This window comes from Budorcas taxicolor, chromosome 1 (assembly GCF_023091745.1).
Source record: "Budorcas taxicolor isolate Tak-1 chromosome 1, Takin1.1, whole genome shotgun sequence".
Lineage (NCBI taxonomy): Eukaryota > Metazoa > Chordata > Mammalia > Artiodactyla > Bovidae > Budorcas > Budorcas taxicolor.
The window spans coordinates 132,564,084-132,579,353 of NC_068910.1; the positions used below are offsets into that span (position 1 = coordinate 132,564,084).

The following is a 15,270-nucleotide window of genomic DNA, read 5'->3' on the forward strand; positions in this document are numbered from 1 at the left end:
TCAGTGAGGAGAATCCCAAACTCACTAACTCTTCTCTTACCCTAACTTTCAGGAAACTCATAGGGGAAATTATGTCAGATAAACTGACTAAATTTAGTCCTTGGTGTGGATCCAAGGGTCTCAGGCTTCCTTTCTGTAACAGACTATGGATTGGTGGCTTTTATTTACTTTTTTAATGTTTGTTGAATGGATCAGTGAATGAATGAACAAAGGAATGAGCCAATCAATGGTCCCCTCCGTTCTTAAGGCCACAGTCTCCAAATTACTCACATAAGATAAATGACCCAAACAGACCAGTTTTGCAGCACAAACTATTCATTGGTCTAAGTGGTAATATGGTGATTATGCAAAAATATTCCCAACTATCTTCATGGCTTGTTTTCATATTTCTTTCAGGTCTTTGTTCAAAAGTTATCTAACCTATTTATCCAAATGAAAACCTGCATTCACACAAACATCTGTATATGAATGTTTGTAGTGGGTTTATTTATGATTGTCCAAAACTAGAAGTTATCCAGCTGCCCTTCAACTGGAGAATGGATGGCTGTGGTACATCCACACAAGGAGATACCACTCACTCACCAACAAAAAGGAACAAACTTCTGGTACACATTACGTGATGAATCTCAATGATTCATCCTTCTCTTCCACTAAGAGAAGACAAAGGCTATTACCGTATAATTCCGTTTGTAGGCCATTTTAGAAAAGGCAAAACTATAGGGACAGAGAAAAGGTGGGCATGGGAGGGGCTGAATACTGAGGGGCGCAGGGACATGTTTTAAGGTGTGGAGCCGTATCTTGGTCATGGTGGTAATCACAGGACTATAAACATTTGTCATGGACTGTGCAAGAGAACGGGTGAATTTCATTGTGTGTAAATTATACCTTAATATGAAAAAGGGGAAAGAGTTGGTTAATCAATGAGATCCTCCTGAACCACTCTACATCAAATAGCTGTGGCTTTATAAGAGATTGTCCTTATTTTTAAGAAGAATATACTGACGTATACAGGTGTAGAGGATACCATATGTGAAACTTACTTTCAAACTGCTCATAAAAAATAATGTGTACGTATGTATATGCGTATATGCTTGTGAAGAGGTAGAAGGAAAGAAAAGTGGAAAACAGACAAGGAGAGAGATTATATGATAAAGCAAGCATGATAAAACATCAGTGTTTGAAGAATGTGAGTGAAGGGTACACAAGGATTATTTGTACCAAATAGTACAACTTTTCTCTAGTTCTGAAATTTCAAAATAAAAGTTAAACAGGAAGTTAAACAATGTTTTGTCCCACCAACATGATGTTGTTGAAATGAAGGAGAAAGAGAGAGCAGCGTCTGGTGAGGAGATGGCTGGAAGATGGGACCCAAAACAGACTGAACCTGAAAGATGACCCTTTTTAAAAAAATTTTTTCTTCATGGTAGCATATTTGTTGTTAACTGATATTTCCAGGCATAATATTATTTATTTAGCCAGACTGTGTGGCATGCAGGACCTTAGTTCTCCTACCAGGGATCAATCCCTTGCCCCCTACAGTGGAAGCAGAGTCTTAGCCTTTGGACTGCCAGGGAAGTCCCTTGTGATGATCTGACCTGCAGAGAAGAGTCCTACTGATTAGGAACAGAGTGTCTCAGAGTAGAGAGCCATGTTTATGATGTTTGGTGGAAGATCAGTAGGATGACGTTTGGTTGGACGTAGCTAGAGCACAGGGCTGGTTTCAGAGAGCAGTGGCATGAAGATGGTAGGACAATTTAAGAAGAAAGAAAAATTCTGCCCCTCAGTCACACTCGTCACGTTTCAAGTGCTCATAGCCATACATGGTTAGTGGCTTCCATTGTGCAGACAGAGAGCATTGCAATCATCACAGAAAAGTCCTATTGGACAGTTCTAGGCTAGAATGAATGTGTGAGTTAGGTCTTTGTTCTGAGTAACAGGGAGTCCTGACTCAAGCAAGGGTCCAACTAGTCTAAAGGACCTCTGGAGGTCTTTCCAATTCCAGGGCATGAGAAAATCCAATTAGGAGGCTATTGCCATACTCTTAGAAGAAACTGACCCAGGTCTGGCCTTGGTAAAGGCTGCAGAAAATAAAATACAAATATGAGATGGAAGAAAATTTACAAGATTTTAAGGGCTAAACAAGAGACAGGAACAAAGATTCCTCAGGGATTTCTTGCTTGAATAAATGGGAAAATTTTTTATTGATGCAATATGGAATTCGGGAGTGAAAGATGAGGAGTTTGGTTTGGTCTAAGAGAATGTGGTTGATAAAAGGGTGTAACCAGTATATAGGCTAGAAGTCCAGGATCAGAATTCTAGAAAGAGTTGGTGGAAGCTGAAAGAGAAAGGTTACAGGATGAAACATGCAATCATTAATGGGAACTGTGAGGATGGGTCAGTTCTTTGGGGGAAAAGTACAGTGAAAGATGAAAACCGGTCAGGGTCTTATCTGAGGTGATGCCACCAGTAAGGAGCTGGGATGAAGCAGAAGGGCTATGGAGGGACTGTCCCTGAGACCCAGGACGGAGGAGGAAGGGCACCGAGAAGGTGCGACCAACACTGGGTGATGCGTGGGCAGAAGAGGCACCACCACCTCCAGTTTGAGAGGGCAGGACATGGGGTCAGAAGTTGCTCTAGAGGAGACTCTCAAGAAAACAAGTAGTGAGTCATCTAATCCATCAAGAATTCCCGAGATGAGAGGCACACAGAGAGACAGGGTGACAGAAGGGGAAATGTCAAGCTAAGGTTTCTTCCAGTGACAGAGAAGACTCCAGATGTGAAAGCAGAAGGCTAGGACTAGGTGAGAGGGAGAGCCCAGAGATGCTCATAGACAAATGCCCCCGGGCACTCCCAGACCCCTCAGGAGTGGGCACCAGAGGGGGTACAGAGCCGTGAAGCCCCTGCCCACCTGCACCCAGGGCAGACGGGAAGGGAGAGGGCCCGACTGGAAGAGAGCGGCCCTTCTGGGAAGGAAAAGGTGGTTCCTCCCAGAACCAGGACCTGATCTCCTGGGAGCAGGAGAGTGTGGAGGGCTGCTGTTATGGGCTGAGCTGCGCCCACCCCGCCCAATTCATACATTGAAGCCCTAAACCAGTACCTCAGAATACGACTATATTTGGAAACAGGCACTTTAAAGAGGTGATTAAATTAAAAGGAGGCTGCTAGGGTGGACCTTAATCCAAACTGACCGGTGTCCTTATAAGAAGAGAAAATTTGGGCCCATGGAGAGACACCAGGAAGACAGGCACAGAGCAAAGGCCATGTGAGGACATGGCTAGAAGGCTGCCCCCTGCAGGTCAAGGGGATAGAGGCCTCAGGAGAAACCAAACCTGCTGACTCCTGACCTCAGGCTTCTAGCCTCCAAAACTGTGGAGGCTGATGCTGAGGCCGCCCAGTCTGTGCACACTGGTGGAACTGGGGAGAAGCTCTGGGGGCAGGGTGCCCGCCTCTGGAGCTGTGGGTGAGGAGTTAATAAAGAGGCAAAGATGACATGCAGTAAAAGCGATGACTCCAAAGTTCCCCCTATACTATCTTGGGGTCTGTGGGTAAACTTACATGGCTGGAAGCAGAGCCTGAACTAATATCTATCTTTCTGTGTTATAATTAAATATGGTTGAAGGCCAAAGTTTTCTGGTTGTTCAATAAATTTGGAGCATCTCCTGTTTGAATTCATTAGCATCTGAAACTGATTTGGTTCCCATCAGTCACAGCTATTTTAAACATTAACAATGTTCTGTATCCTATTCTATATGTATTTTAGAGGCCCATCTGCTGAAATCCATTAATTGTGTTCTGGGCTTAGGAGAACATGATTAATGGAGTAGAAAGCAGAGTTACTGGATTCTAACACCTGATTTCTTGTAGACAGCTGGACTCAGCAAGCTGAGTTTCTAATCCATGATGTCATCATCCTTTTTTCATTGGGTTCTTACCCCAACCAAACACAAGCAGGGCACTTCACATTGCTTCCATTTCATGAAAAAGGAGATGGGTTTGAATAAAAGTCAGATGACTTGCTGGGTGCATAAAACGACATGTGGCTGAATTAGAAACAGGGCTTAAGCCTTCTGTTGCCCAGTGTGTGGCTGCTTTTCTCCCATTGTCTCCTGACTCCCTTGGACACTCTCCCCCATCCTCTCTGTCCCTCTGCAGAAATGCAATGGGCATAGGCTCTGGCCCTGGACTTGGGTTCAAATATTGCCCTGTTACTCCCTAAGGGGTGTAACTTAAAGCTTGCTATGTAACCTCTTGGAGCTTTAGGGTCCCCATTCAAAGAATATGGGGAGAATAAAGAAAATTTGTTGTAAAGAATTAAGCTATGTTGTAAAGTTCAGTTCAGTTCAGTCGCTCAGTCATGTCCGACTCTTTGCAACCCCATGAACTGCAGCACGCCAGGCCTCCCTGTCCATCACCAAAGGCCAGAGTTCACCCAAACCCACGTCCATTGTGTCAGTGAAGATATAGCAGAAAGTACACGTTCTGACACCAGTCCTCCTCTCCCCTCCCCAGCTCCTCCCCCCAACCCATTCTCCTTTCTTCCCCAAACAGATACCCAAAGGACTTCTCTGTACTTTCCTTCATCTGTTTAGTCCCTGCACCGCTGGCCAGGTCAGCTTTATACCTATATGAGCTCTCTCCTGCTGTGCCTGGAGCTCCCTCCCCAGTTCAGGGCCTCAGTACAGGTAAAATTCTCACTGGTCCAGATGCCCAAACTCTCAGTACCTCTTGGATCACTAACCAGTTTCTTTCCCTCTGGATGCTTCCTTATTATCTTACTATTGCTGTCAGCCTTTTGTCCCCCACCTCCTACTCCAACATCCTAAACTTTCTGCATTAGCCATTGTAAGAGAAGAGTTTCACAGAAATAGAAAAAGATGTAACTATCCTTGCAAACCCCATGGTGCCTTCTGGCCACAGGGCCTGTAAGGAGAGGACAGCATCCTCTTTCTCCTTGCCCAGGGTCTGTCCCTCTCCCAGACAGCCAGTCCCAGACAGTATACCCCTCCTGGTACAGCACTGCCCACCAAACTCTCAAACTCCCCAAACTACCCTAAGCTCCTCTCTTTATCCCTCTGCTGTCCTCATTTTCCCTGGAGCCCAGACCTCTCTCCTGAGCCCACCCGTACATCCCAGTGCCTGACACCATCTCCCCAGGCACATACAGTAAACCCAACATCTGAAACCAAATGCAGCTCTTCTCCCCACACTGCTGCTCATCTCCATTTCTCCCAGGCCCCCCACCCACCACCTGCCTATTTCCAGTCACTGACTGACATCTTTCAATTCCATCAACAAAATAACTTCCTTGGTTCCTCTTTCCACATCCCCACTGTTACCATTCTAGCCCTAACTGTACCACCTCCTACACTTGTGGTCCCCTGGGCCCACCCTAGTACATCCATCACTCTGTAGCCAAAGTGATCTTTGTCAAAAGGAAATCTGATGTCACTCCACTGTCTACACTTTCCCAGTGGCTGCCCATTGCCTCTTAGGATCAAGTCCAACTCATCAGACAAGGGTTTCCAAGATCTGTCCTCAGCTCTCATCTCCAGCCTTCCTTCTAACTCTTGGGGAACACCCTCACTCATGCCTTTTATGCTCAATGGCAGTGGTTCTCAAAATTTAGCATGCCTGATAATCATCCAGGAGAATTACTAAAAACGCAGATTCCTGACCTTCCTTGGGGTGTGGATGCTGCTGATCCCTGTGCCTTCTGGGGACACTGCTTTGTATACCTCACTGAAAGCCTTTCAGTTTCTACAATGCCAGGCTTCTGCTGTCAGCTCTTTGCTGACTCATTCACACATCACTGCTGCAGGGTGGGTCCCATACACCTCTGAGGTGGTTTCATCAGCAGCTATCACAAGGCATGGCAACTGTGGAAACCTGCCCCCAGTGCGCATTTACCCTGCGAGTTCCCTGAGGACAGGCAAGGGGCCATCATGTTCATCTTCTGTATCCCCAGTGCCTTGCTCCGTACCGGGAACAGGCTAGAAAATACCTTTTAAAGGAATGAGTGGAATCCCTGGGGAACTCGGCTAACATGGTATTTCCTGAGAACACTTCATTACAGCCCTGGGCTCTGATGCTCAGAGATGAAGCCTGTTGGCTTGGATCCCGTGCAACTTTCCATGAAAAGGAGAAGGCCCCTAGCTCTGTCACCAATTTAGATCAAAGTGGCCAGGTGCTGAGCCTTCCACCCCAGACAGGAGACTGAGTCTGGAAAAAGTGAAGCAGCCCAATAAAAACATCAAAACCAAAACACTGAATTTAGAAGCCTCCTGGGAAACCTGGAGCTGGGCTGGAAAGACTGGCTTCCAATCATGTGGATAAGGCATCTTTTGCTTTTGCGCCAGCCTGCCCACACCCAGCTAGTCCTGGCCCATGGACCTTCCTTCTGCCCTGGGAGGGAGGAGGTCAGCACCCCACAGGAGTTTCCACGCTGCTCAATCTGAAGACACATGAGTCTGTCTCTCCAGTGAATCCATAGAGCAGAAAGACCAGAGTCAGCCATTGGGAGATATTTACAGAGCCCAAAGGTGGGTCTTAAAGCTTCCAAAGGGTCTGAGATAACGAGGAGCTGGAGGAAATTGGGGAGGTAGCATCAGTAGCTTTGGGTCCAGGGAGGTCCATGGATCTCTGCCTCTCTGGGGACATTTTCCTTTTTAGGTAGCTAGCTAAAAAATAGACATCAAACCCTCCATAATTCCCCAAATAAGCATTCACTTTCTGCCACAAGCTCCTGAAGGGGACCTGGGTTGGGTGACATGTGAAGGGAGCACCCACCTTGCAGGCTGTGTCACAGCAGGGGGTGGCGGTGAGGATCTGGGGATGGGGCTAAATCTCACTGTCCTGCACTGGGGCAGGCTCAGGGCTCCAGGGGGCTTTAAACAGCACCCTCGACACTGCCCCCCTCCACCCCAACCCCCAACCCCACACATATCAGGCTCTTTCCAGCCCTTCCTTACAAAGTTGTGGAAAAACATTGGTCATTTTCCCAGAATGAACATCTCTGGGCAAATTTCCTGTACACATTCCCTCACAGCAAAGGCCGTCACATAAGATTCCAGAGGAACACTGATCCTCTTGTTACTGCAAATACCCAGCCCCGGGCCGCCAGGACACAGAACATTGGGACAGTTGTGAAAGAGGCAGCCCGCATGGCCAGGACAGCAGCGCCAGCATTGTCTGACTGGTACCCTCCAGGGCATCCCTGGGAGGACCCACCCTGCCATGGAACTGGCTCGTGGGAGTCGACGGCAGAGCAGGGAGGTAGATGGACCTAGCAGCCCAGGGGTGGAAGCACAGGTCCACACGCACAGTGTGCTGGAGGGCAGCGTGAGCACCAAGACCAATACTTTGGTTGGGAGTAAACAGGAGTTGGCTCAGCTTTCAAAGACATTCATGGAAATAACCCCGCTTCTCTCCCAGGGTCCCACAACTTTCCCTGTTGAGCAAGTCTCGATGCCAAGTCTTAACCTCTCCAGCATTTCCTTCCAGCCCTTTGACTCCTAGAGACCATACTGAAAAGAAAGATGGGATCCTGGAGAAACCCTTCAAGATAATTGGACACTGCTTTTGATACCCAAAGATGCTTTCAAGGTGACTGACTTTTGGTTTCAGGGAGAGACACATTCAGGAGACCAAGGCAAAGACATCTAAGAGCATCATAATCTGGGACAGTAGCGAGAGAGGTCAAAGGGACTGGTAAAAGAGGTGAAGCTCAGGCCAAGATCAGGCATAGCACAAAAAGGGTGTTCCACCGTCACCATCTTCCCAGGAACATGGGAACTGATGAAGACACTTCCAAAGGGAAATACTTCCTATATCCCTACTTCAGACCAGCCACTGAAATGTCCGAGATGGACAGGACTTGGTTCCTATTCCCTAATTGTACATGGCCCTATGGATGTTTCTGTCTTTTCTAAAAGATCATCAGCTTTACAGACTGATAGGAGGAATCCCTGGGCCTGTTATCACAGTGCCTCTCTGTATTTTTTTTTTTTCTTTTTGGCCACACTGCGTAGCAAGTGGGATCCTAGACCAGGGATCCTGGTTCCTAGACCAGGAATTGAACAAACCCCCTGTGTTGGAAGCTCAGAGTCTTAATCACTGGATCCTACCTCTGTATTTTTCTCAAGCCATTCCTTAAGCCCCAGCAATGTCTCTTTCACACAAAACTCATCAGATCCCCTCCAGCTGGAACAACCTAAACCTGAACTCCATGCATATAGCCTCCCTCCTGTATGGATATCTCTGCTGCTGTGTGTTCACACTTGCTGGAGCTTCCACCTTCCACACACCAGATGATGTGAAGGGCTTTAGCCAACCCTGCATCACTCCAAAGAAAAGCATTCTACTGAATGGCTTGATGTCAGAGCTAGAAAAGGCCTGGGGTCAGTTGGAGAAAGTCCCCACTTGACACTGTAGAAGGAGGAGGGGCTTTGACCAAGGTCAAGGCCACATTCAACCAGAGGCAGAACCAAGAACCTTAATTCCCTGCTCTCCACCCCAAGGGCTGTCTGGCGGTACCTTGTATCTGAGTGCTGGCCCAGCACGGGGAACACACAGTAAAGGGGCATCTGGGGGTCTGACAAGGAAGGGTGCTGCGGCCCCCCACGTCCCCACACCCCCATAGTGGAAGATGTTTTTCCCCCAGCCCGCACTCCTCCCTGTTCCTTCTTCAGAGGTGGGAGACGACCCACTCTGGGAGTGCAGGAGTGCAGACACTACATTTCCATCAAGAGGGGGGAAAGCAGCCAGAAAGAATGGACAATTGACAAAAGTCAAATGTGGGACTGTGGGTTAGATAGTATCAGTTCAATGTTAGATGTCCTGATTTTAAGAACTGCGTTGCGGTTATATTCTTAGAAGATACACAATAAGACATTTAGAGGTCAAGGGCATGATATCTATTTGTAAGCAGTATATATATTTGTCTCTATATAAAAGTGAAAGTCGCTCAGTCTTGTCTGACTCTTTGCGACCCCATGGACTATACAGGGGGAATTCTCCAGGCCAGAATACTGGAGTGGGTAGCCATTCCCTTCTCTAGCGGATCTTCCTAACCCAGGGATCGAACCCAGGTCTCCCACATTGCAGGCAGATTCTTTACCAGCTGAACCACAAGGGAAATCCATCTCTATATGGTGAATGGTGAATATGTATGACTAGATATAGCATATATAGCATATATATGATATTATAAATATAGGTATGAATATTTGATGAATGGTGTATATATATGAGTTCATACATAATGACAAAAAAGGACAAAATGTAAATAATACATGAATCTAAGTAAATGGTGTACAAGAGTTTCTTATACTATTTTTGCACCTTTTCTGTAAATGTGAAATTATACCAGAATATAGTTATTAAAAAATTCCCATTGAGAGGCATGCAGCAGAGACCCTGACAGGTCTCAAGAACCAGGAAAGCGGACCAGTGTCACCTTTTTCTCCCCACAGCTCTGATGGCAATCAGACCTGTTTCCCCCTGGAGGACGGTGCCTCCGCTGTGTGGACAGCACAAGGGTGGCCCTGAGACTGCGGAAGGTGGAGACTGATATGGGGGGAGCATGGGTCAGGCCACCTCACAGTGCCCACATCTTACCAGCTGCCAGACTCTGGGGAGGGCAGTTTAGCTCTCTAAGACTCAGTTCAGCTCATCTGTAAAATGGGAACAACTAATCGTAGCTCAGTGGCATGAGACTTGCCCGAAGCAACACAGACTGTCTAAAATGATGCCTACTACATAGGTGCTCAGGAAAACGCTTGTTTTGTGTGATGGGTGGATGACTGAATCAGAGGCCCTTGTGATCTTCTGTAACACTTGCGCGTTTCTCCCTCGAGTCTTTCCTCAATAAGAGGAATGTTATTCTTCATCAACCAAACCACATTTCTCTCCTCCTTTGTAACCTGGCTCACCATCTCCCTCATTCAGAAACCTTCCCACACTTCCCAAATCTGACCCCCTCCTCACTTCTGAACTTGTGAGCTGGTGACCAGCAGATTAACTTGTACTTTCACCAGTTTTCTCTCACCCAGCCCCTTGGGTTTGGACAATTCAGCTTGGCTTTTCCCTCATGTTCCCCAGACCCTGGCTGCAGCGGTGGCCCCAGGGGCTCTTAGGCAATGTGTGGACGAGGACCATCCACTCTCATACCTGACAGCTCTTCACAGGACCAAACATTCAAGCTGGGAAGGGTAGGCCACCAAACATGCATCTGGCCACCATCTGTTTGACAAGGAAACCACTCAGCTTTCCCTCAGCCACTGGAAGAAAGATGTACTTCCTGGTTACATTAGGTACTTCCCAGTCCTTGACAAAAATGAATACACATACACAGCCGGGCCACTCAACAACATGAGAATCTGGGCTTTCTCATGGAACCAGAAATGTCTAGGGCAGAGGATGGCAATGCTAACAGAATAAGACAAGTTGAAGAGGTGCACAGACTGCGTAATTCCACTTCTGTGGGAAAAAAATTCGACTGATATATTTGCATGTGTATATAAGAAAATTTATGAAGCAGTAATTGTGAATATATTTAAGGAGGTGAGTGGAATTAGGGGTAAGATGAAAGAGGGCTTTCATGTTGCACTGGGTAAACTTCTGTACTATTCAAAATATTTGAACAAGAAGACAGGCATATTTAATGTATGTAATTAAAAAATAATGCAAATTATCCCCCAAAGTGAGAAAAGAACTCGGGGTGCAGACCTGAAAGACATCCCCTTCATTTCCTATCTCCGGCACACCCTCTCAGGAGCCTCCTGGGAAGGAAGTCCCATGGTGGTGCGCAGGCACCCAGGGAACTTGCAGGTCTCTGAAGGGATCACCCTGCTAATGCTCTCAGCATCCCAGTGGGTGACGGCTGGGGTAATGAGGGGGCAGGGGTCGTGGGCCAGCAAGGAGATTCAGCGTGGCCATTACCATACATGGAGACACACCCTTCCGTCCTTTTGGGAGTAAGACATCTGTCTGTGACTCCAACTTGAAGGCTTTTCTACACAGAGTGAAATTTCCCTTCAGCAGACAAGCAGTGTCGGCTGGAGTTAATGCCATCACAGATGTGTGTGTCTGCTAGGGAGAGAAAGCACTTTCAGCCAGCCCTGCCCCTCCTGTTAAGCAGCACTGCCCACTGAGCCCCATTCCCTGAGCCCTCTGCAGGGGAAAGAACCATGGGGTTCAGACTCTACCACAGAGCACCTTGCTCCCTCTGTAAAGGCGGGTGCTGGAATACCCTGAGGACCTGGGCCTGAGGAGCCCCCAGGTGGTTCCACATTTAAGGGAGGCAGTAGAGAAGACCTGCTTCTGCTTTCTCAAGACCAGAGGTGCAAGAGCACCAGGCTTCCCTCTGGAGCAGCTGCTCTCCAGCCTGACTGGCTGCACCTTGGAATGGCCCAGGAGCTGAAACAAATACTGAAGCTGTCCACCACCAGAGGAGGTTCTGATCCAATGACTCTGGGGTACAGCAGGCGGCAGCGTTTTTAAATGGTCCCTAGGTGAATCTAATATGCAGCCAGGGTTGCAAGCCCCTTCCCTAGAAGTGCATGATGACAACTTGACCGGGGTTTTCTGAAGACTTCTTCTCCAGAGCAACAAACCCATGAGGCTGCTCACTGTCTCCAGCTTCTGTCTCTCTTTCACAACTCTCCTCCCACCCCACCTCCCTTCCCTGGGGATCTCACTGGAATGGATGTGCCAGGGCAGAGGACAGCAGACTGCTGACCTCCCAGCTGGAACCCCAGGGATCCCTGCTTCTGCCCCCAGGAGGGAAGAACAGTCGCTCAGACCAGTTCACTGCCACTTGGTGCTCTTCTAAGAGCCCACGTCTCTCCTGCTGATTTGCTCCCATAACTAAGAGCACAGGCCCAAGTCAGAAGATAAAGTCACTAACCCGTTCTCACCAGGTTTTTGAAAAGAATTGTTTCTGCATTTCCAACAACTCATTAAATGCCCACTTTGGATACTCAGAGGCTCCAAGGTAGTTAGATATCCATGAGAAATTATCACTCCAGTTCGGTCGGCACAGCATACTGCAGGCTGAGAGGGCCCCCTGACAGCCGAGCTGGTATGTGCATGAGGAACCCAAGCTCCTCACTGGGGAGGGAAATATGTTGCTTTGATGAGATGCAAATAAAACTAAGTTCCAGAACACTGCCTTGTAATGGAAAAGTGGAGGCAGCCTGTGAATTACCCTCGCTCACTTCCCTTGTTAGCACGGGTATTCAGGAGTTTGTCTTGTCTTTTGCTCTTTAAAACACAGAAAGGGCGTGTTGGGGATGTCCAGGAAACCCCATACCTCCTGTTAACATTGGAGCTTTCAAAGCAAAGTTCTAACAAAATTAGATAATAGTTCATCAATAGGGGAAGCCAGGGTTGCCTTATGATCTTTGTGGACTCTAAGCACTTTGCCTTTCGGGGCCCCTTCATTCATTAAAGAAAAAAAAAAAAAGTATATATATAAGTTACATTTTATAACTGCATTGGTATAAAGATAAATATTAATATCAAAAATTAAAACATCTTCTTTGATCTAAAAGTTAATATTTTTCCTAATTTTGTAAGATATTGAAACATTTTTATGGGCCTGTAAAAGCCCCCCCATAAAGATGAGGGGGTCCTGGAAGAGGCTGAGATCCAAAAAGAGGGCGAAAACCGTGCAGAGTCACAGAAAAATCCCCATTCCTGCTCAGCTGTTTAGACCACAGCTGCAAGCTGATTCCAAAACATGTGGGTAAGGCCGTTCTACGAACAGGTCATGGCATCGGCATCCTGAAAAGTGCGCCCCTGAGTTGGCCCAGTCACCTTACAAAGTAGGAGGGAGGAGGAGACAGACATGCCACCGTGACACGGGGAAGGAGACAGCCTTCTGGCAGAAGTGGGTGCTGAGTACTACAGGGGCTCACAGGAGGGAAGAGCTCCTTTCAGTCAGAGCAAGGACAAACTCAGGGATGAGACGGCTTTTCCGTGGGAGTCTGTCTGAAGACAGAGATGCCCAAGCGAAGGCACGAGGGGAGGAGCACGGGGATGGCTGGAGCACGCCGAGGAGCTCAGCTTGCCTTGAGGAATACGGGGGGAAAGCAGCTTGCCTTGAGGATAAAACGGGGGAAAGGAGCTGGGGGGCGGGGTCAGCACTCAGACGGGAAGGCTGAGGGGCGATGTCAGAAGGTGTGCGCACATGTGGCAGGCGTGCCAGGATGGCCTCCTGGAAAGGTCCACTTGTAAGGGGCGGGTGGGCTCTGCGGGCGACCAGGCACTCCAGCTGGGATTGATCTGGTCAGAGCCCCCCTTGAGAAGGTGCATCTGGCAGGAAAGATAGCTGAGAGAGACTAGGGGATGGTCTCCCAGGGGTCTGGGTGGGAAGCAGAAGGGGCCTGAGTGGGGCTGACAGAGGACGTGGATATCTTTAGGCCTGAAGGCATGGGAAGGGTGAGGAAGGGTCACCAGGAGCTCACGGGGTACCAGGGTGAGGACAGAGGCCAGGCTCTGCGGAGCACAGGCAAGGCAGTGGCAGCCCTTGGTCCTGGGCTTGCCTGAAGAGCTGAACAGGTACTTACTCTCTGTTCCTAGCACTGGAGGAAGAGAGCTCTTCGGCCTCCGGGCTTTCATCTCCGGGGCCTTGGCATTTTCACTGGCGGGGGCATCTGGAACTAAATGGGAACAACAAACATGAGTTGGTAGCCACCCAGGGAAAGAAGCAGAAGAGACATTGCAATAAAAATCCCACCTCCACCACCCACCATGATAGTCCTCCCCACCCTGTTCCACTCGGAGGGCCCTTCATGCTACGGGGCAGATGGCACCTGGGCTGGCGTCAAGAGCACCAAAGAAGGAGCAGTTGTGCCACCAGGCCTTATATATCGAGTGCAGAGCAAAGTCCCCCTGAAGGTGGATGGACAGGCTACCCTGGGAGCTGGTAAGCATTTCCCCCTCTGCTGCGGGTGTGGGCCAGCACAATTGCATCAGCAGGGCCCCTCTGCTCACCAGGCACCGCCTTTCCCTTCACTGGTTCTTAACCCACTTGGGCTAAACATTCTGGACTTCCAGAAGCCTGCTCTGTGCAGAGAGGTCTCTTAAACAGAGGAAGCAGGGCACAGGGTGGCTGCCCTTGGGCTCATGATCTGGAGGGGTCTTGAGGCCTCTATTTTCTCCAACTCCCTTGGAACAAGGGCACTGACAGTCAGACCTCCAGATCAGATGGAGGCCTGAGCAGGCAGTCGGCAGGCCTCACTCGCTCTGGACTGAACCTCGGACCTGTCATGGGGGCTTCTGCACCCTCCCCAACGTGGACCCAGTGGAACCCTGCAGTGGTAGCCTCTGGGCAGAACTGAAATGCTACATGACTCCTCAGGCCTGTCCTCTACAATCCCTCTTCACGTTCACGCCAAGTGTGGATGATGCCAGGGGAAGCCCTCCCTTGGCAGCAGGGTGTCAACTACAAACTGGCACTTGCCATGGGCTCTTGCCATCTACCTCCACAAAGATTCAATAAGGTGCTGCTGACCCCCAATACCTCCTGAAAGGAGTTCAGGGTGGAGAGCAGAGCTGAGGCACTCTGTGCTCTGGGAGGGCAGTGGGTAGGAAACTCGCAGGGCACGACTTCAGATAAACATATTTTCAGGAGCAAATTTTAGGAGCCAATTCTTGTATCTCCTCATATCTAGAAAAACACTAAAATCCTTCATGGTGATGACTGCTTCTCGTGACTAACACAAGCTTCACGAGACTAGCAGAAACCTGGAAAAATATGTGCTTGATCGCATGGATTCACCCTTCACCAAAATTTCATATATACTTACATTTCCACCCCCATCTCTTTGGAGTAGTTTCTCAGAGCTATCTGAGGTGCTGCCTCCTGGGTTATAGTCCTCATTTTGCCCTAAATAAAGCTTAACTGGCAAACCTCACATTGCGCTTTTTTTTTTTTTTTTTTTTTTGATTGCCAAGCATAACACGGTGCTGGGCTGGGCTGAGTGGAAAAGGCCCTCACTGGGCCTTGAAGAGACCGGACTGGAGCAAGTTGCAGGGAAACTGCCCACGGACCAGGATAAGAAGGAGCTGGCTGTGCCGCTATCACTAGGTTCCAGCATTTTCGCCACAAGGAACTCCCTTCAGAGACTGTGCTAGGAGGGAGCCTCCCCCACTCAGAGCCCCTTCCTGTGCATCCTCTTCCTGCCCCTGAAGAGGAAGCACGAGGGAGAAAGGAGCGGGGGGGACTTTCCAGCTGATGCTTGGCCACATTCCTGCGGCTTGGCTGGT

At 48.7% G+C, this 15,270-nt stretch overlaps 1 protein-coding gene across 1 annotated transcript in view; it reads right to left on the reverse strand.

Moving 5' to 3' along the window:
- MYLK (myosin light chain kinase) overlaps positions 1-15,270 on the reverse strand; it is a 190,334-nt gene that overhangs the window by 52,471 nt on the left and 122,593 nt on the right. Inside the window, exon 17 of the mRNA XM_052638190.1 lies at positions 13,569-13,661. Coding sequence (XP_052494150.1) covers positions 13,569-13,661 — 93 coding nt within the window. The remainder of the gene's footprint in view (positions 1-13,568; positions 13,662-15,270) is intronic.